This window comes from Polypterus senegalus, chromosome 5 (genome assembly GCF_016835505.1).
Source record: "Polypterus senegalus isolate Bchr_013 chromosome 5, ASM1683550v1, whole genome shotgun sequence".
Taxonomy (NCBI): Eukaryota; Metazoa; Chordata; class Cladistia; order Polypteriformes; family Polypteridae; genus Polypterus; species Polypterus senegalus.
In genome coordinates, this window is record NC_053158.1 from 136352327 (window position 1) to 136376191 (window position 23865).

Sequence of the window (23865 nt, forward strand, 5' to 3'; positions counted from 1 at the left end):
TTCTTCAGGCAAGATGTAATATAGAAACTGGAATTCCCTGTGCTTTTACACTAGGACAGATACAGCGTTTGAAAACCTTTAAGTAAGACATCTTAGATGTAAAAAATTAATAGACCTCTCCAGGCTAAGATTCATTTAGCAAGAGAGGAGAACAATGTATAGTCAAGATCTTTCTACATCCATAAATGGCTAACATGGCACAACACCCTAGTACTACAGTTGAAGTTGTTGAAAATCAAAAGTATTGAACATCGCAATACCAGATTTGTCATATTATTTTTCTTAAGCATTAAATGATATTGAAAACCCAGTATATTGCCAAGCCCTACCTACAGGCACATTGAGTTTGCTTATCTTTGACATTTGAGAAACCCAGATAGATGAGAACAACAAGCAAATTCTACACTGCCCTGGCTATGACTCAAACCGTGCCTCCAGGAGCTTTGAGGAGGCAGAGAACTACTGTGCCACAGTGCCACCCATTTTCAGGTTTTTATTTTTTTAATTCTTAATTAAAACATCCCAGTAAAACATTTGTTTACCTACTTCATACAGCAGTTTTATTTATTGTTTTCAAGCTTTCATGCTAATTTGAAACACTACGTACTTATTCTTCCTTAATGATAATTATGCTTAAATGTGATAAACCTAAATTATAATTAAGTGACTCATTCATGCTTATATATTTAGATGTTTATCTACACAAAAATCTTTCATTTCATCACCTAATATTGCAAAATTACATTTAAACAACACTTCTTTTTTTGGCTACTCCCATTAGGGGTTGCCACAGTGGATCATCTTCTTCCATATCGTTCTGTCCTCTGCATCTTGTTCTGTTACACCCATCACCTGCATGTCCTCTCTCACCACATCCATAAACCTTCTCTTAGGCCTTCCTCTTTTCCTCTTCCCTGGCAGCTCTATCCTTAGCATCCTTCTCCCAATATACTCAGCATCTCTCCTCTGCACATGACCAAACCAGCACAATTTCACCTCTCTGGCTTTGTCTCCCAACCATCCAACTTGAGCTGACCCTCTAATGTAGTCATTTCTAATCCTGTTCATCCTCATCATGCCCAGTGCAAATTTAAGTTTAAACAGCACTGAATTACTCAAATTTCTCATAATGTTATTTCATTGATCAAATAACAACAACAACAACATTTATTTATATAGCACATTTTCATACAAACAGTAGCTCAAAGTGCTTTACATATTAAAGAATAGAAAAATGAAAGACACAATTATAAAACAAAATAAATCAACATTAACATCGAATAAGAGTAAGGTTCAATGGCCAGGGGGGACAAATAACCAAATATGGAAGGTTCATAGCAAAATATATGAAGAATACTTTATCAAATAATATATGAAAAAGTAAATATCGGTTAAAATTTGGTTTGGAAAAGTTGAACAGTTTCTTCTTAACTTGTATGCTTTTAACCACAATATGCATTTATAGCTTTGACTAACTTTATATATACACATAATAATAAAATGTAAGGAAATTCCCATTTTTGCACCAAATTCTACTCCCCCTTTTCCTCTTCAAATTCATATGGCCCCAAAAAATGTAGACATCCTATTTCAAGAGCAAATACTCAAAGCATGTGGATATTTATTACATGTGGCACAATGTTATGCCTCGCAGCACATTGTCTGCTAACATTTCCAAAAATAGGTCTAGACGTGTAGTGACTGCAAACTAATTTCTAATAAAGCACTTCATACAAAAGTTCATTATATTGGCAATTTATGCTGGCATTTCATAAATAAATAAATAAACTATAAAGAACAGTAGCATCCTACATGTATTATGATGTTTATTTTTATTTAAAAGCACATTTTCCAAATATTTTCCTTTCGAGTTTTTCAGTAAATGCATAACAGTGATTTATGAAAAAAAACGTTAGGAATTCATTCACTGGGTGTACTGTATGCTTAAAATAATTCAGTAAAATTACAAATGTTCAAATGTTTTTTACTCAACTTTTTTTTTTAATAACAAAAATAAATTGTATCTCTGTCAAATACTCTGTTGCTTCATTTGGTTTGATGATGTAACACAAAGATTCTATAAACTTTGAGCACTAACAACGCTGTCAGCAGGTGGTCTGTGACTCAAGAAGCACTTAACTAACGCACTCCAAACTTCATAATCTGGTTGTGAATTTTACATACAAATGTTTAAAGAAGCTTGACTCCTACAAACTACACTTTGAGACATACTGTATGTAATAAAAAGGATATGCTTCCAAAAAAGGTGTAAGGTGTAAGTATGGCTTAGACTAAAAAGAAAAATTCAATTTTGAAGGCAACAAACAAGCATGCACGATTAAATGTAGCATGTCAAGCATATTTTAGTCTGAATTCTCCTTATTGTGTGAGTAGAATCCAGCTCTGACAATATCTATTACAGTTCTGTTTAGCTTAATATGGAGAATAAACCTCAGAAGAAAATTAATTTCTTTAATTATATGGATTAATTAAATGGTTTTCAAGTTCTATAGTTAATTTAGTTTTTGCTTCAAACAGTTTTACAATGAGGAATTGAATTTAACTTCTTATTGCCCCTGGTTTAATTAGCTGGCCTTTTTTTCCTTCACTTAGTTTACATTCAGAAGCACATGGTGCGTATGAGATTTATATTTTTAAGACACCATTACTCCTGGTTTTGCTAAAGATATAAACACTTAACTCTCTTTGATTATTTTTCTATCAATTAACTTTTTTTCTGTCAAGTTTGTTCCCTTAATTATATCCTAATAATAATTCACAGGAAGAAAAGCAAACAACAAGAGCAAATCGCAAAACAATGCTGAAAGGCTGGAGCTCCTTCAGTGTCAATACCACTAGTGTGCTCATTAATAAATGTCAGCTTAAATATCCAGAGCACATTGAAAAGAAGAATGAAAATCATGATGACTAAGGAAAGATTAAAAGAAAAAAAAGACACCTAATTATTTCCTTGTAAAATACATAATTGTTTGGTACATTCCAATACAAAATTTAGCAAACCCAGTTTTGAAATTTTCTGTATTGACACCGCAACTTAGGAACTAGAAAATAGCAGCTTCCTTAATAACACCAGGAATAAAACTGAAGCCGAAGTCGATTAGGATAAAATCCTGCAGCTACATATGTCAGAAAGGACAGAAGTTGAGAACCCCTGGATTCATCAGTTCTTTAAATGTGAAAATTACTCTGGTCACATAATGCCAAAATTAGTTTTTGGTTAAAAGGGACTGCTGGGGAAGATATCATTCTTTTACAGATTTACATCTTATATAGTATAAACTTAAATGGAAAGAAAGCAAATTATGAAAGCTTCTAGACTGAGAGCTCAGTATTTAGGGCTGCATTTCCTGAATGCACTGTAACTCAAAGAACTTATAAACTCCATCTTAGGATTGATTGTTAATTTAAGAGAGCTTCTCAGACTTCATTGGAAATGAAGCATGTTAAATCCTTTGCAAACTACACGCTCCCGACCCAGTTGTAGTCAATAATCAACAAGTGCTTCTTAAACGGACTTCCTCTCACATTGATCTTAGCTACATACTTTATATTAATATTAAATTCATGTTATGACAGCTCTCTGAAAATGTAAAATTTTATACTTCAGATTATATCATTTTCATGATGAATTGCATTAAACAATTTATAGCATTATATTTTATACATAGATTGTTAAGTTCATTTAAATGTATACTGGTAGTCACAAATTTATAAGTTGATGATATTTCTATGTTCTTTGAATATTTTGAAGAATCAGTTTTGTAAGGTTGCAGCTAGTTTTACTTTCATGTTTCCTGTGTTGGAACTGGTTATGTGGAAAAGAGGGAAGTATAAAGAAAAGGGAAAGATAGGAATTGATGGGATTGATACATTTAGAAAGTGGCTACAGAAAAGAAACCCCTTTGGACTCTGTGTCTGTGTCTCCAACAACTACATTATGAATCCAACATTCAAACGTTATTTAAATTACACCAGTGGGATGAAACTGATGCCCACTCATACACCATGCCTCTTTGAGCCTGAATATACCTGCCTTAAAAGGTCCTTTGCATGGAATATATAGATGACTTTGCAATAAATAAGGCATTTTCATGGATATTGTAGCAAAGTACCCAAACATGTATTGGCACTGGTCATTGCAAGCTTTGAGTTCTTTATACTATATACGACTTTTGCTTTAAAAGTTCAACTTTGTGCTTATGTATATCATGAACAGCAGCTTTCTAAAATCTGTTTTTTGTTTCTGGGGACAAAACCAATTTCTTAGCTGTCTCTGGAGCTGTCTGAGTGCCTTCTGCATTTCTGAGGCATACTTGTGATGATAAAAGTAAACTTAAAGTAATACATTATATCACAGATTCTTGGTTCTATTTACTTGAGGTAAGGATACATTTCCTATGTGCTTGTCTGCTTGCAGTATCCATCCTGGGTGGAGTATTGACATTTATCCCAGTGCACCCCATTTCACCAGATTTCCATAGCTTCAGGCTGCTTATTATCCTACATTTGTCTCTGCAGTTCTGTTTGTTCAATGGTTACTCCCTGCCATGGCTTTTAACAAATGATGCTCAGCAAAAAAACTCTGCTGACTGTCAAGATATGAGTCTGTGTTACTTGAAATAGTTTGATTCCAGTTTGACTCTGCCGTAATTTACAATGTCCACAAGCACACTGGTTTGTTGACAGATGCACACTCAAATCACATGACGATTTTTTTTTCTAAATGGCATCTACTTTTCGCTTATTGCCTTCTGTGCTGAAATGATTTAATTCCACTAAGTCACTAATGTCATTTCTGTCTAATCACCTTCCCTCCCAAGTCAAGATTTTTGTAACATACTGTGTGGCATTAGGATGACTAAAAATTTAAAAAAACAACATTTTTAAGTGACATGATTTTATTTGAAAATGCACAAAAAAGTAAAAAATATGTTTTTCTTGTACTAAGATTTTGTTGGTCATATGTCACAAAAATAAAATCTTGGGGCACCCATAAAAGTATTCATTTAATTAAATTAAAATGCAGACAAAAAAAACTTGCAGCATTTTTATTTGTGGGGTACATTAGCTACCGCAATAAGAAAATTATATATCCAGTGACAGTATATATAATACTCACTCGCTACCACGCAACGCTGCATGGCTAGTCATGCATAGTTAACCACACACCAAGTAAAGTCAAGTCAAGTTGGGGAGTATGCACTAGTGCAGTGTGTGGCCTGATGAAACAGCTTAGGATCCTGATTGGCAAACCCCGGAGGCAGACACACGGTCCAGTCCCACCCTCCGGAAATGACCCTCTATCTGCCATAGCCAGGTGTTATGTGGGCAACCCCTTGGCCTGTTCCAGCTACTCGGGGTCTTCAACAATGAGGATTTTACGAGCTGGATCACCCTCTGTGAAACATGCCGCATGGCCGTAGTGCTGTAACTGACGCTCCCTTATAATGCAGGTAATGTGCCTCATTCGGAACTCCATGAGCAACCACTCATCGACACAAAGTCAAACAAACGGTAACCAAGGATTTTCCGGAGCGACACATTACCAAAGGAGTCCAGTCTTTGTCTCAGGTCACTGGATAGCGTCCATGTCTTCCAACCATATAACAAGACAGGAAGCACCAGGACTCTAAAGACATGGACCTTCGTCCTTTTACATAGATATCGGGAGCACCACACATGAACACCAGTGACCTCATGACCCCCTATGCTATCCCATTCTACTGACTTCAGAGAGGGAGTTACCAGAGACATGAATGCCACTGCCAAGGTAAGTAAACCTCTTGACAATGTCAGTATTCTCTCCTAGGACAGACACACTGCTGATGGCTATACCCAAGAGGTCATTAAAGGCCTGGAATCTTGGTTTTTATCCAGGACACTCGCAAGCCCAGACACTCAGACTCCTTGCTCAGTCTCTTGAGCACCCTGATCAGAGCCTCTATTGATTCCGTGAAGATCACAGCATCATCAGCAAAGTCAAGATCCGTGAATCTTTCTTCACCAACAGATTCCCCCTTAGCTGCTGGACTCCATGACCTTGCCCAATACCCAGTCCATACAAGCATTGAACAGAGTAGGAGCAAGAACACACCTGACGAACCCCAGAATCAACTGGGAAAAACACAAAGTTTCTGCCTCCACTCAGCACAGTACCATTGTATAGGCCAGCCATGATATCCAGCAACCTTGAGGGGATCCTGCGAACCCTTAGGATATCCCACAGGGCAGCTCGAACAACTGAGTCAAACACTTTATGAAAATCGACAAAAGCTGCAAAGAAACTCTGCCGATATTTGTGTTTGCACTCCATTAAAACCCTCAGTGCCAGGACGCGGTCGATGGTAGACTTCTTAGGCGTAAAACCAGACTGTTCCGGTCACTGGTAGGTGAGCAAGTGATCTCGATCTTATTGAGGACAACCCTAGCAAGGACCTTACCCGGCACAGAGAGCAGTGTTATCCCTTTTGTAGTTGCCACAATCCAGGCAATCACCCTTCCCTTTCCATTTAGGCACAACAAGTCCCATTTTCCAGTCAGTTGGGATGATCCCAGTCTCCCAAATGGAAGCAAAGATTGCTTGCAATGCCAGGAGGACAGGCTTACCACCAGCCTGGAGAAGTTTACCTCGGATACCACAGATCCCTGCAGCCTTTCCTCCCATCAGCTGGTTCACCACCTGTGCAATCTCAGTGAGATTGGGTGGTTCACAGCTAATTGGAGGATCAGCCTCACACACCACAACTACAACTTAAAGCAGGACTTAAAGGAGCCCTCTCCAAGTTAGAAAATACAGGAAGCCCTGTGAAATAACAATGATAATGAAATATTAATATTTGATGGGAGAAAAAAATGTGAAGCATCTGCACAGATAGATGTGAAACAAAAAAGACATTCCAGATGCACCCAGACCCATGATTTCAAACAATCAAAGAAATATGTAACTGTTTCATAGCATGTTAAATGTGTACTCCAAGACTGGAACTCAGTGATCACAGTGATATATATATATACTGTTCGTTTTCAAATAATATTGCATTAGTGCAACGATATTTTCTGATTGCTACTATTCAGGTCATAAAATGATTACTTCAAATTGTCCCATATATTTGTCTCTTTCTTTTTTTCTCCGGTGATACATTGACATCATGCCCCAGAAGGCGTGAGCTTATTCAGCGCGAGCAGGAACACACAGGTGGCCAGTTGCTGTGTGCTACAACATGCTTAGTCTGGTGGCGATCAATACACATGTACTGTACAAGGCATGCACGGGTCCACTGAAAAATGAAGAGTGCTCACCTTGCAGAGGAGCTTCATCACCGCTTCTTACAAGAAAAGGCAATGGAAAAAGAAAAAGAGGATGCAACCTCGACAAACTTCTGTTCCAAGACAGCTGCTTCCCCCAGGAAAGCAAACTCAGTCAGTGTCAGGTGCCCCTTCAATGTAATAGGAACCACAGCACAGAGAGAAGTGTCTACACTGCAACAGGTACGCATGTCGTAAATGTAGGAAGGACGACCCTTTGGAGTATGGAAACTGTTAACATTTGAATTTGATGATTGCATATCTGTACTATTCTTTCCTCTGCATGTCCCGGAGTACAAAAGAAACACCACCATGCACCAAAATGTGGAGATCAGGGAAAAAAAAACACACAGTCACTGATTACAACCACAAGATGGTATGCAAATGAATATGGATAATATGAATAATGTTGCATCCATGCCACAATGTTTTCCGAAATGTACTATACAGGTCATAAAATGAATTATTCCAAACAACATATATACCTATGTCTCTGGTTTTTTTTTTGTCAGTGCAGCTTTGACATCATGAACCATAAGGTGCATACTAATTTAGCATGAGCAGGAACACTCAATAAAACTGAATAGAAAAAAATCAAGTGACAATGAGATACTAACAAGGCATGAAACACCCGCGTTTGTGTGGCAGTTTTTTCCCTCCAGATCAGAGAATTTCCAGTTCTATTGTCTCAAAACATCACTCACATCTACAGTTATTCCCAGTTTCAAATAAAAACTAACAGCATCAGATCTGGGGTGGGGTTTGTATCATGAGCGAGCATGACTGAGAGAATAAAAGTGAAAAAAAAAGATGCTAAATTTTACAAGTACTACAAATTTACACTGGCTTTTTATTTTAACAATAAGTGCAGCTTACTACTCAAAATGGTAAATTTGCGAGGCAGCCAGGATAGAACTGGGGGACTCTTGATTACAAATCAGCAAATCTTACAGCTGCGCCACGGAAGTTGTTGTACCATCTTTGTACCTTTTGTGAAAGTGTTTACTTGATCTTTGGACTTCAGGCTTCACACATTATACAGTTTATGTCTACATTTTGTCATTTATTACTCAAATATGAAAAGCGTTTCTGTTTTAACAATGTGTTTACATAGATTGTTGTAGAAACAGAACACACATAATATGCATGTGTTCCAAATAACAATCTATTATTTCCCTCTACAACTTTAGGTAACTGACTTTGTGCCCATTCTGCGGTGGTGGGGGGATGGAATACTAGGCAGCTTGCTACTTGTCTTGATCGGCACATCTTGATCGGCACATTTATAGGACAAAAGACACTGATGGAGAGGTGTGATGGGATTTAAAATGGTCCAGGTTTACAAGTTTTTTTGTAGGCTTTGGTAATACATTAAATATATGTATTCCAAATGACGATATATTATTTACCCTATACAACTCCAGGCACCTCACACCCAAATAAACAGACTTGAGCTCTGAGAATGTTTTATGTGACTTAAGCTATGTTGGTGGGTGGATGGGATAGCAGGCTGCTTCCTGCCTGTACTGCTTGACACATTTGAAAAACAAAGGAGCTGATGATGGGGTGCAAAAGAATCGCAAGTTTTTCATAGGCTTCAGGGATTCTAATGTTAAAGACCGTTGCATTGTTATAATCCACTGAAAACTAGTTAAGTTCCTCTTTCTTCATTGACTTCAATGAATTTCTTGGAGTTTGGCAGAGTTCCTGAACATTTCTGGGATTATGCTAAACTCTCAGCAAATCGAATTCCGTGGCGTTCGCTCATCACTGTTCTTCACTAATCACTAAATTGGTGCTAAGCTTTCCAGCTTTGCTTGTAATTTCTTTTCAACTGTAAACATATTTAATATTTTAATGTCAATTTATTTACATTATAGTTACCAAACACTATATATGCACTTTTTATATACTGCTTGTATACAAATAAACAACAAAATTAGTGAACAGTTATGTTTCATTCTTGAAAAAGCTGCATTTGGGGAATGATTGATTCTAGGTTCTGCATCCTACAAATGAATACACAGCAAAATTTTGTTTTTACATTATTTGTTCATTCATTTTTTCCAGAACTGTTTATTCCAATGCAAATAGCTTGACAATTCAGGATGAGGCATATACATTCACAACAGTCCAACCTGTTGTGCATCTTCTTTTTGGACGTGGGAGAAAACTAGACAATACAGAAGAAAAAAATAATCTTCATAGAGGGTATTGATGAGGTCAGTAGCACTAACCACCATGAAGAACCAAAACCAATCCTATATTATATTTTATTGCTTATTTATTTTTTTTTTGTTTTGTTTTTTTATTGGTGAATTTTTAAATTTGTCATAAATAATCCTTCACATTGAACCTACTTCAGATGGTTTAACAGTTTATGTCAAGAAGAACTGTATCTTTGATGACTACTGTAATACAATTCTGTAGTTTGAAAATGAAAACAAGGAGACATAGAGGTGCAGAGGTTACTGAGTTCTGTGTGATGCATTGCCTGTATAAAATATACAAGCTCTCTGAGTTTTCCTCCCACCTAGCAAAAGAATCGTTAAGTAAGGTTAATTGGTAAATCTAAATTGGCCCATTGTATTTGAAAACAGTGAATAGTGTTCAACCCAAATTTTTTTGAGTAAACAATATTTAAAAATACATTTGGTTTTAAGTAAAATTAATGTTTCAATGTTTTACATCAGTTAATGACATTAATGTCGGTGCAATTTAAAAGCTATGACTTTAAATCATTTATGAAAAGTACAGGGTTGACACTTATTTCACAGTACATGTAAAAGGCAGCATATGTAAAGTTCACAGTAAACTGACACTGCCAACATATCCATCCATCCATTATCCAACCTGTTATAACCTAACTACAGGGTCACTGGGATCAGCTGGAGCCAATCCCAGCCAACACAGTGCGCAAGGCAGAAAATAAACCCCAGGCAGGGCACCAGCCCACCGCTGGGCACACACACACACAGACACCAAGCACACACTAGGGACAATTTAAAATAGCCAATCCACCTAAACTGCATGTCTTTGGAGCACCCAGAGGAAACCCACGCAGACACAGGGAGAACATGCAAACTCCACGCAGGGAGGACCTGGGAAGTGATCCTGGGTCTCCTAACTGCGAGGCAGCAGCGCTACCCACTGCACCACAGTCACCACAGTGACAGTCATTTTTATGTCTTGATTAACACTTCATTTGACATATCCAGGCCTGTCATTTGACAGGATTCTTGTTTCCTTTTCACCGGCAACTCAGTAGTGTTCAAGAATGTATACCCCTTTGGCTTTTTATAGACAATTTAGCACTCTAGGTTATGCTCTGCTGATAATAAAGACTTTTCAGTACACAAAACCTGTCACAAAAGTTAATTTTCCATAATAACAGAAAGCAGTGGAACTCTGGTAGATTATTTTGCATCTCTCAAACTCTTACCTTTAATATGGCTGTAAATGCTAGCTCAACCCTGCCTGAAAAACTTTTTCTTTGTTGCAAATGTATTTTTTCAGTTATTCGTATTGTCAGAATTAGGTTGATATTCACAATTCCATTTGGAATTCAGTAGTCACACAATTAAAGTAAATTGTTTTTGTGTGATTGTTTTTTTTTATTTTCATCTCCTTATGTTATTCAATTTATTGTGTGATATTATTATAAGGTGCTTTGTGACATTCCTTCACCATCCAAGCCATCCTATAAAGTGATGATCTGATTGAATGACATATTTATTTTCATAAAGAGCTGTTATTCATAAGCTTTTTGTGATCTTGAAAGATTGATTTCATTCTCACTGGCAAATAAAGAGCAAGTCAATTGTTTCATTTTTTTGCTTAAAGATTTTGTCATATTTGTTTAAGTCATGACTAATTTTCCTAAAAGTAGTTTCTTAGTAGTGTGAATCACTTGCATAGCAAATCTGTCATCTTTAAAATGCACATGTCACTTCTTAAGAGTGTTAAATATTTAACACAATAAAACTGTCATAAATAAGAGGGAAAAATCTTATGACAGAGTCCCATCATGTACATACTGAAAAGATTTACACAGCATCTATTCATTCTGTTCATATGCTGACTAGAATTCAAAACAGAAATTTCTGCATTTGAGAATCTCCAGCAATTTTTTCTACACCCATATTTTTAAAATGTAATTGTCACTGACTACTGGACATATAAAAACAGCTTTAAAAAAGCTCAGAATCCTTCTTAGTCAAGTAGTCTTACACTTGTGAGAAAAATCCAAACACAATGAAAGGAAAGTCTATATGGACACAAGAGAAACTTGTACACATCATACAATGACTGGAAATCATAATTTTAACTCAGAACACCGAATTACTGTAACAGCAGCAGTGTTAAATACTGTTACTAGGTCTCCCCTGATTTGTATTTGTAATTTGGCTAATTGTTTCAGTTTTTTCATACTATTACATTACAAGGATGGTGTGAGCCAGAACACATCCTAGCAGTTTTGAGCACTAAGTAAGAATGCAACAGGATGGGAGTTCGGTCTGTCACACTTAATGTCTCTTTTTTCAAATATAAATATAAATTTACTTGTGTCTTTAAAGAAAGCAAAAAATAAGAAAAGAAATATACAATAATTTACATTTTTGGTAGACATAAACTAGTATCATATCTTTACTGTAAGCTATAATACAGGATCAAACTATTACACATTCTGGCTCTGATGTTATGTTAACACATTTTAATTAATTTAACCAGAACATTTGTTTTATGTTAGCAATAAATAATAATAAGAATAAATTGATATGATTAAAATTTAAACAATTTGTTTGAATATTCACCCAAGATGTTTATTTCCATATACTGTATCACATTTTTCTATATTATTAATATGTGCTTAAATTTTATTAGATATACAAACATCACAGAGAATTTTCCATTTTAAAAGCTAGTACACTTTTTTTATTGTTGACAGATATGGAAATTTCATGAGGAGAATATATATTGGGTAATAAACAGAGTATGGCTATAAAGGGGCTAAATAAGCTATATAAGCAGTACAGTATAGGGGAAATTACTTGTTCATATTCTTAGCAATAATAAAGCCTGCTTTTTGCACAGCAGACAGCAGCTTTAGAGTATCGTGCTGGGTAATCAGTCTATATAGTAAACACTGTTTATCAGCTGAAGTCTGAGAAATGACATCAGAAAAACAAGCCATAAACTGTTTGAAGGTCAAGGAAATATTTTTATTTGAAGGTTTCTTTTAGCAAGCTAAAGTTTATTGGGCTCTATTTTATCTTCACTCTAGGTTATATTTATTTTCTGATGTATGGTTGTTTTTGTTAATATTTTATTATTTTTCATGTTTTAATTTTATTTCTGTTGTGTTTATATAATGTTTAATATTAGCTATGCTACCTGTCGAAGATAAATATTTGATATTTGGCTTTTCTTATTTATACCTTCTACACCTTTCCTAGGTACCCTTGTTTGTCTCTCTCGACTGCGTTCATGAAAAGCCTGCTTTTCAGACCTTTCATTTCAAGGCACCTTGCTCACCTCTTGTCCGCTTTTTGACTATGACCAAAGGTAGACGGGCCCACATTACCCACTTTGAAAACGTTATTCATATTTTTGTGAATGCTTTCTATCTCTGAAAGCGACTCTCAGCATTCTTCCTATGCCTTTACTAAGTATCCTCATGTGTCTCAGCTTCTTTTGTCTGGCAAGTCATTTCTTGATCATATTCATGTAAAGCCTGCTTATAAGACTCTTTTTGAGCCACCTTGCTTGCCTCTTGTACATTTTTTAACTACCACGAATGGTAGATGGACCCTTATTACCTGCTCTAAAAAGATCATTTGCAGTTTTGCAAATACTTCCATCTTTGAAGACAACTGGGGTTGCACCTCATTAGTATTTAGTGACCCAACATCACTTGGTACATTATTTGCTTTGTCAGTGAATAATCGTTCCATTCACTACATTTTAACTTCTTTAAAAAAATGTGGGAAGATTTAAAGGAGGAAAGAAGCCTAAAAATCCATTAGTCATGGATAAAATATAAGGAGCAAGCTCCACAATGCATAGGTTTAATACTTGGTGAAGCAGAAGAGTAGACGGGCCAGAAAGCACCACACAGAGCCTATAGCTTCCATGGGGTGCAAGCATTGACTACAGACAGAAAATCTGAGAAGATGAGAATCAGGTGGTCTCAAGCCTGCAAAACAGCTGAACGGCAGGAGACTGATGAGGATCTAGACATGGTGCTGAAAGTAACAGCCAAATGGGATGGGTATAGTAGGCCGCAAACTATAAGGATTATCATAATAAAGAATGGCTGTGAAGTGGTTTGACATCAAGGAAAAAGGAGAATCAAGCAGCCATACACCAGAGACCAGAGGACAATAAAAAAAACTTACAAATCTGAAAACAGTGTAACAAAGCAAGGGAAAAAGATCAGGCACCACCAGAAGAGCTCTATCTCATGCTGAGAAAGAGGTTCCTAACCCTGCACAGTGCTGAACACCACTAAACGAGGAGGAGGAGGAGGAGGGAGACGGCAGCAAGCAGACTGTGAAGGCAGCTCATCCGGCAAATATTCAGTGGATGCAAAGCACGTATCTAAGAAGTGGTCCACCATCACCTCCTAGGCCAGTGGTTTTCATCCTTTTTGACCATAACTGGAGAGGTGGAAAATATGACCTTATTTAGCCTATATCATAATTTGTTCAACCAGTGCCTGAAATGGAAACACCAGTGCTGGTACTTTCTTTTAAAGTCTGATTTCTTAATAGAGCAGAGGTTTGAGCATCCAGATTTGGCAACATTAGATCATAGCCTAGGGTCCCTCTGAGAATTTCCAGTGTCCAAAATTTGCTAACATTAGATATGAAAGCTTTGGGGGGAGCATCTTGTTTTACATCAGATCAGAGAATTGCAGAGCAGGAAGTGGAGTATTGTCCCCCGTGAAGTTTCCAGTGTCCATAATTTACTAACATTAGATTGGAGAGCAGTGATTCCCTTGGAGTTTTTAGCATCCATATTTACTTACATTAGATTGGCGAATCTCAGAGCTGCGGGGGCTAGTGTGTATTAAGTTTAATTGTTAGGTTATGTGTAAACATAATACATATAACAGAACATGATGACATTTTTCATTCAAAATGTTATATGAAAAATGTTCACATTTGCTAAAAACATGACCAGAGAATTCATTGATTTTCACAGAGTAGTAAAAATATTCTGAGGTCCGTGGGCCAACGGTTGGGAAACACTGTCTTAGAAACCTTTAGTGACCCCACCATAGATGAAAAATTAGGAGAATTACAGTGATTTCAGATTCAAAGTTTCAGCATAACCAATAACATTAGAGTAGCACAGAATGGAGGTGAGAATCATCATGGGCTACGACCGTTTCAGTGATATTGTTTGGGATGGCGATGAATAAGTTAGTGAAATCAGCTGAATCAGTGTTCAGAGGGTTCAAGACCAAATCTGAGATCTGCCAATTACCCATCTAAAGCCAGGTGGATCCGGAAGGGGTTGAAAAACTGATTAGATGAGCCAGGATGACATTCAAGTCTAAAAAATCAAGGTTCCTGGTCCTGAAGAAAGGCAGAGGTATAGACAAATGATTTACAGAACAGCTGGAATTTTCAAATTATCAGAAGAGCAGGTTAGAGTAAAATTAAAGTTAATTAAACAGCATCTGAAAAGGTGAGAAGAAGAACACTGAAGGACTGAATCCAGAAACTGCAGTATGTATAGAAGAGCCATCTGAAGTTTGGGCAAGCCAGGGAGGATCAGGCCACAACAAGCCTCTTACCAAATGTGGGACTGTAGGTGTTTCGGTGTGAAATTTTGCATACAACTTGATAAATATTTTGTATGTCTTTATTTGTAACTTAGGCAAACCAATGCAATATTAGTGTTACATTAGTGAGAAGCATTCATGTTTCATGGTTCATTTACCCCTCTCTCTCTCTCTCTCTCTCTCTCTCTCTCTCTCTCTCTCTCTCTCTCTCTCTCTTACCAAACTGATGAAAGACCATCTCACACACCATGAACTGAAAAGGACAACACAGTGAAGAGCACAGCTTGGCAGCCATATTGAGACAGGCATGTGGCCTGTTTTGAAGAAAGCTGACCACGAATGATGCCTTACCTAGAGACATTTTAAGTAACTAACAAGTCTGTGTGCCACCTGAAACTACACATTAACATTTCTCAGGTTGTATGGTTTCCAATATTCAAATGTACTTTCCATTTTGTGATAATTCATGAATATTATCAATAAAACATTATTTAAACTGTAACTTAACTCCTGCTTGTCTTTTACTACACCTAATTGCCTGAGGTTATAGATGTAGAAAGGAAGGTGGGGAGAAGTTATATGGTACAATACCTTATAAACAGTGGTAAGTCTGTGAGATATGAAGCATTCTGGCAAAGGCTACATATTAATAATACAAAAGGGGAAAGTAGAGTAATATCACTCTACCAAGACAAAACAGTAGGTAATGGAGGACTACAAAATTCTGACTGAAAAACTGACCTGACTACTTCATGCTGGATATAGTGTTGCCTCGGGGACCACCCAATCCATAAGTGGAGCCAAACATTCTAAGTTTATTAGGAAAATTATCTCTGATTCTATTTTCATCTATAAATAGTAGCAATTGGCAGATTTGTGGGTGTTTCTAAACTTTTTTTATGGTGGCTCTATATGCTTCATTAATTACAGCTCTAACTGTAGACACTTCGAAAGAAAGCATTTCTCTGTCAATTAATTAAGTCCTGTAATGTTGTTCCTGTTAGGTTAATAAGCAACAGTAAATTGCACCATACTGAGTGGATGTGACTGCCTAAGAGCATTGCTCTGTGATGGACTGATGTTTATGTGCAGAATTTCTCATTTGCCAATAATAGAACCTAGGTATAATTTGAACATTGTATATATACTAGTTTATTATTTCACTGCTCATGCTGACTTATTCTATTCAGTAGTCAAAAAGGTGTTTTGTTGTGTAATTGCAAGGACTGTAAAAATTTGCCCGAACGTCCAACACTTTTAATTTCAAAGTTAAGTTATACAGTTTTTAGAATGTTTTGTTTTTCAAACATTTCTATTTGAAAATCTCTCTGTGAAAAACACTTACTAAATTTCAGCTACCTTATATGACTTATTTTTGTCTTTCCAACAATAGGCAAAGTTTTCAATTAAGGAATAAAATCATCATTCTGTCATCACAGTCACAATACACATTGCCAATTACATTTTTACTCACCAGTGAACAAGTGCAAGTGTATTGTAAAATATGGCTAAACGTGTTTCATTTCATCATGCTAAGTGTTGTTTTCTTGTGACATCACCATCTGGTACTGTAACACAATTATATAAGATGTAAAGGTCACCAAGAGAGTTGTGACAACTGCACAAAAGCTACCCTCATTTTTATTTCTGTACAAAAAATTACAGCCTGTACTGTAATAAATAATTACTTACATGAAAGCTAAAAGTGTCCTCACTTCTACCATCAATAAGTTTCAAACTTCAATGCTTATTCAGGTGGTCCATAGCTGGGGATCTCTGATTGACTAATATAACCATATTCACACTACTGTATGTTTTATTGCATTTCTGTACTCTATGCATTTAATACTTTATTTATTACATTTACTGTCATTGCTTAAAATTCCTTTAATTTAGGGATCCTCAACCACAGCCCTGGAGGGCTGCAGGTTTCTGCTCCAACCCAAATGTTTAATAAGAAGCACTTATTGCTCACGTAACACTTCTGCTTCACTTTAGTTGTCTCGCTTGTTAAGATTTTGAACCCTTATTGCTTATTTTAGTCTTAAACAGCTGTAGTCTTGGTTTTGAATTGCTCCTAATTAGCAACAACATGCAAATGACAAAAGAGAGCAGTAGTTCTCCATTTAGCTTGTTTCCATTTACACCTGTGTGTATTTATCATGCACTATTGGGCTCAATTAAATACTTGGAAGGAAAGTGAAGGACTGAGAATTACTCATCTGTTTTAGACTTCAAATCATTTAGATGATACCCTTAGAAAGGGGAAGAAAATCCAAGATATGAGAATGAGCTGACATGGCAGAGTTAAAGCACTAACAAGCCATTAAATTAAATTATTGGTAAGAACTGCTTTCTAATTAAACCACCGGGTTAGACTAAAAACCTGCAGCAACTGTGGCCCTCCAGGACTGTGATTGAGGATCCATGCTTTAAATTAACGTACAAGACAGGTCATTTAGAAGTGGAAACCTCAAACCATGGTACCTGCACCTTGAGAATAATAAACAAGCTCTTTTGATCTCCTCATTTAAACCAAGTTTGAAGGCTGTTTATTTTAAAGTTGAATATTTTTATTTGGAACAATTACTGAGGGTATTCATATCTGTTTAATTGTACTATGTCTTTTCATTGGCTATTAGTACTAGGGTGTTGTACTGTGTTAGCCTTTATGAATGTAGTGAAAAGTCAAGCAAAATTACACCTTTTATTGGCTAACTAAAAAGATTACAATATGCAAGCTTTCGAGGCAACTCAGGCCCCTTCTTCAGGTAAGATGTAATACAGAAACAGGAGTTCCCCATGTTTATATACACACTAGGACAAGAAACAACACTGGTAAATCTTTAAGTGAGAAATCTTAAATGTAAAAAATTAATGGACTCCTTCAGGCTAGGTTTCATTAACAAGAGAGAAGAACAATGTATGGTCAAGATCTTTGGATAAGATAACTAACCTACAAAGTCTTTTGAAGTGTCTAATGAGTTTTTCAATACAATGGGGATCTGTAGTCAGGTTGTCTGTGTCAGTCTGAGAGATGCAAACAATTCTCATACCTGGCCATAAAATAGAGACAAGATTTTGTGCAAAGCTTGTGTAAGGATCTGAAGAGTTTCTCAATCCACCGTATATACAGGTATACCTATACACCTAATTACAGGTATATAAGGCCAGAATCTCTTTAGATTGTATTATCATTTACAGCTTACAGGGAGTGCAACAGATTACTCATTTTCCAGTAAAAAATTTTTTAAACTCCAAATACTATTTGTTATAAAGTCCTGTGCCATTAAAGCAGACGACCGCTATATTCATTTACACTTTCATCTCAAGAGAAACAAAAAATAGTTTTTTGAAAAGCAAACTACGTAAATGCTGGTGCCCAATTAAGGCTGATCAGATATAGCGCAATGATTTTTTTTAACAGCTGAATAAACCAAATACCTCATCCAGTATCTTATGAAATACCACTGTGTATCTACATCAGTAACACATGGCTGAATTAGTAGTTACAGATCCACAATGTCAGCTGTGTAAATGCACTTTGCCTTAGTTTCTATTCATGTTCTGGAATATTGAGTTGGAAGGAATCTACTAGATTTACTTTAAAAATATCATTTAAGTCTGCAGAAAGTAATTTTTGGCAAACCCAGAAGTGACTGATTTAAAACATTCAGAGCAACGCATGCTATTTAATCCATTGATACATAATATTTCTGTTAAGTGCATATACTGTAGTAGAGGCACAGTATATTTTCTTTAGTAGTGCTGCTAGTCATTGTTATCCATAACATTCAAAAGCTATTTTTATAAGTTTTTTAAAGGTACTGTATTAACATAATTATAATTATTTTATATATTATATATATTTGTTTAATTGTACAGAAAATGATTGCATTGATTGGAAAATTAAATTATTGTTGCAATGCAAAGAAATTTTTTAGAACTAGAAAGCCAGCATTTTAAGATGCAAGAAAGCTTCTACCTGCCTCTATATATTTATATTTTCAGTACCTGTGATCTTGCTGTTGGTTGGTCTTGGAAGCTTTATAAACACGTCTAGATTATTTACACCTACCAAAGTCCAGTGTGTTTATCATTAATAAGCCACACAACATTAGAAGAAGATCACAATCAATGTCTGTGGGCAAATTGAAAGTCCTTTAGATAATTGATAATTCTTATTTGATGCTTAAGCATGTATTAGATTTAATGAAAAATCTGCAAAAAATATTTAACAACCCTTTCATCAGGTTTTAAGAAGCAAATAGCAAAGAAAACATTTCTGAGACATGAGTGTTTTACTCTTTCTGTGATAAAAATGATTAATGTATAATAGTAAGCAAAGTGCATTTTTATCTACTACTGTTCCTGAGCAAACCACATTATTTCATTGAGGATGCATTAAAAAAAAGTTTACTTACGTGATTGTGTCAATCATATCCAATCCCATTTCAACACAACAGTGTGCATGGTCTGTTTTTGGCTGAGTTAGTCCTGAAACACAGTAATAGCAATCCCCAAGGATTTTGATTCGGCGACAGTGATTTTCCTGCATAAAGACCAAATAGAATTGCTTTTAAAAGAAAGATTCCTTTACTGCTATATTTTTAGATTTACAACTACAGGTTTATTCTTAGTTTTCACATTTACCTAATATGTGTATCATATGATTTATAATAATTGTATTTTTTGCAATATGATACCAGTGTTTCTAATTAATAGTTTCACTCAAGCCAGGATCTTAATCAAACTGTAATAGTTTCCCACGGGTCCTTTACTTGATTATGCAACATTAAATTTCCAAGGAAAATAACAAAAATATTCATTATCAACTGTGCTAAGATGATGCACACCAAATGTTTAATTCCATCCTTATAATACTATTATAATACCTTCTTTAAATAAAGAAAAAAGCTGAAAAAATTACCAAAGCTTTGCACATACAATATTTTGACTTAATTTAAAATCGGGCTAAGGAAAAATAGTTTGTTTTTAGAATCAGTGAGTGTAAGAGATAGGGTTTGAAGGACCTCTGCAAATTGCTCTAATTCATATGGTGTTACAAATAGATATCCAAGAGCAGGAGTCATTGCTAGATGACGGGAGATGAGAGAAGGTAGCATAACAGTATCTTAAAATGTATTCAAAAAATCAAACAGTTTACAACAATAAACAAGTAAGCCACTAACATGCTACAAGGTAAAACAAGATGGCTGAATACAGAAGTCTTGGGATTAGGCAAAACCCCTTCCGCTGGACTGTATGACTTTAAACGTTGTGACACAGGTGCCCCCATATTTTTACAACAAATTTGAAACCATGAAGAAAGTTTAAATTTTGCTTTACAGTCTTTGGTATAATCCTGCATTTCAGTAAGCCATATCAATCTTGACATGGGACATGTACAGTAATGGTCATTCACCTCAACACAGAACATACAAACTCAACCACCACCTCCTTCAAATGACTCAGAGATCTTGCGTACATTGTGCTCTTGGAAACTAAGGATCAACTATTATAAAAACCTGTCCAACCTTTGAATTCTCAGTATCTTTGCACGATTTTTAGAAAATGGTAAGATGTGGAAGATACAATCTCACAAAATTAGTCCAGAAGTTATTAACCAAAACTAGGCTCTGATGCCAATGTCTTTGATCCATTAGGTTCAGTTTTGAGTAAACAACTGTAGGTAAAGAGGCATCACCTCATCCATTGAACAGTATCAGGAATCACTGGGTTAGCATTAGCAACATCTGAGGATACTATACATCTGAGGTTTGATAGGGACTGTTTTTTAGACCCTGGAGTGACATGATACAGACCAACCAACCCCCACTCCAGGTTACGGCAGGCATAGTTACTAAGCAGCCAATGGAACTACCAGCAAAAGAATATAGTCATACATCTCCTAAATCAGCTGCCTATTGTTTGTTTCAATGCTCTTATATACAGTAGATGCATGGGCAACAAGTTGCCATGTTTAGGAGCATTGTCTTCTAGAGTATGGGTGGCTTAAGTTTTTATCCTCAATAGCTAACACCACACTTTCCAATCTATTTTATGACATTAACAATACATTCTGTCTTGGGGATCGTTGAGTTGATAGCAGAAAAACAGACCAAGGTCTTTGGACTGGTGATGTGCAAAGTCTCCACATTGCTTTTATCATCCTGAGTATCTCTTTCTTTATCAGTATTTCTTTATTTGTACCTAGTAAAATCCTCTCAAGTCTCTAGCTTGGCTCCTGCAGATTAGCTAACTTCCTCACTTCCCACAGAGCCAGCCTCATCTTTAGTAATTAATAGGACTACTGCTATGTAGGGTATACTACTATGTTGCATGTCTAACTAACATTGCAATACATAATACATGATGCCTGTATAGCTATAATTTATTTTTGCATATACTGTACGTCCATAAATAATTTCTTTATATCCTACAATATACATAATATTTCACACTGGTCATATAATTTTCTGTAAAACTGAAAAATACCCACAGACCTACATTCTGTTATCACACCAGAGCACCACCATGTTGCACTTATCTGTTGCACTCCTATCTTTGATATCACCTGTCAATACCACTCAGCTGACTTTCTGTGGCTGCTAGCTTGACCAGAACTATGAAACACAGGCTGCATTTAGTTGTCCCTTGGTATGCATATACACACATATATAAATATATATATATTGTCACACGCGTGCGATTAGGAGGAAGCTTTGTGGACCAAATGAAGGTAATTACCCACCAGGCCAGGTGGTGGCAGGGGGTGCTTAACCTACATCTGTTGTTTCTGCAGACCAAATATGAGAAAACCTATCTGATTCAACACTGATGATATCACTTCCAGTTCTGGTGCCTAGAACAACATTACTTCCAGTTCTGGTCATAGATGACATGACTTCCGGTTTTGGCTTTTAAAGCTGCCATCTTTTCACCAGTCAAGTCAATTCAGTTTTGAAACTCAATCAGTACACTTCAGTGTTTTATTCTATACCTTTTTGTAGCCAGGGACAATATATGGGTGGCTGCAACTAAACTTTTTCGTGTGTAGAGACTGATTCTTTTACAATATATATATACATATATATACATACATACATATACATATATACATTGTCACAAACTCCACTCTGAGTCATAGCAAGGTTGTGTTGTGCTGTGCACAAAACTGAGTCCTAAACATAACTGAGGGAATAGGGAAAAGGTGTAGGCTTTTAAAGGGGAAGACAGGAAGTGAGGTCAAAGAGGTCCGGCTCATAAAGGTCTACAACCACAGGCTTGAGCCCAGATGTGACATCACAAGGGCCAGAGCCGACAAGGTCTTCTTCCATAGGCTTGGACCCGGAAGTGACGTCAAGAGGACCAGGTAGAATCTCTCATGAATAGTCTGCAGGAAAGGGAGAAAAAGAGTCAGTGCAGTCTGCCACATCCAGTCTGATTCGGAATTGCCCTTACTCAAGCCCTTTAGCTGCCTCCCATAGGCATGTGTGTGAAAAGATATATTTACATACAGCCATATGAAAAAATTTGGGAACCCCTCTCAGCCTGCATAATAATTTATTCAGATTTCAACAAAAAAGATAACAGTGGTATATCTTTCATTTCCTAGGAACATCTGAGTACTTGGGTGTTTTCCGAACAAAGATTTTTAGTGAAGCAGTAGTTGTATGAAATTAAATCAAATGTGAAAAACTGGCTATGCAAATATTTGGTACCCATGTAATTTTGCCGATTTGAATGCACATAACTGCTCAGCACTGATTACTTGCAACACCAAATTGGTTGGATTAGCTCGTTAAGGCTTGAACTTCACAGACAGGTGTGTCCAATCGTGAGAAAAGGTATTTCAGGTGGTTAATTGCAAGTTGTGCTTCCCTTTGACTCTCCTCTAAAGAGTGAGCATGGGATCCTCAAAAAAACTCTCAAAAGAACTGAAAACAAAGGTTGTTCAGTATCATGGTTTAGGGGAAGGCTACAAAAATCTCAGAGCTTTAAACTGTCAGTTTCTACTGTAAAGAATGTAATCAGGAAATGGAAGGCCACGGGCACAGTTACTGTTAAACCCAAGTCTGGCAGGCCAAGAAAAATACAGGAGTGGCATATGCGCAGGATTGTGAGAATGGTTACAGACAACCCACAGATCACTTCCAAAGACCTACAATATCAACAAATTCTTCAGGATAATGTTCAAGCATCAGTCACAAAGTTGAAGTTACGCAATGACCCAAAACACAGTTCGAAATCTACAAAGGCATTGATTCAAAGGGAGAAGTACAATGTTCTGGAATGGCCGTCACAGTCCTCTGACTTGAATATCATCGAAAATCTATGGTATGATTTGAAGCAGGTTGTCCATGCTAGGCAGCCATCAAATTTAACTGAACTGGAGAGATTTGTATGGAAGAATGGTCAAAAATACCTCCATCCAGAATCCAGACACTCATCAAAGGCTATAGGAGGCGTCTAGAGGCTGTTATATTTGCAAAAGGATGCTCAACTAAGTACTGATGTAATATCTCTGTTGGGGTGCTCAAATTTATGCACCTGTCTAATTTTGTTATTATGCATATTGCATATTTTCTGTTAATCCAATAAACTTAATGTCACTGCTGAAACACTACTACTGTTTCCATAAGGCATGTCATTTATTAAAAGGAAGTTGCTATTTTGAAACCTCAGCCAATGATAAACAAAAATTCAAAGAATTCAGAGGGGTTCCCAAACCTTTTCATATGACT

General features: G+C 36.3%; 1 protein-coding gene across 1 annotated transcript in view; it reads right to left on the reverse strand.

Moving 5' to 3' along the window:
• LOC120529518 (adenylate cyclase type 1-like) overlaps positions 1–23865 on the reverse strand; it is a 557890-nt gene that overhangs the window by 201575 nt on the left and 332450 nt on the right. The window contains exon 5 of the mRNA XM_039753390.1: positions 19543–19670. Coding sequence (XP_039609324.1) covers positions 19543–19670 — 128 coding nt within the window. The remainder of the gene's footprint in view (positions 1–19542; positions 19671–23865) is intronic.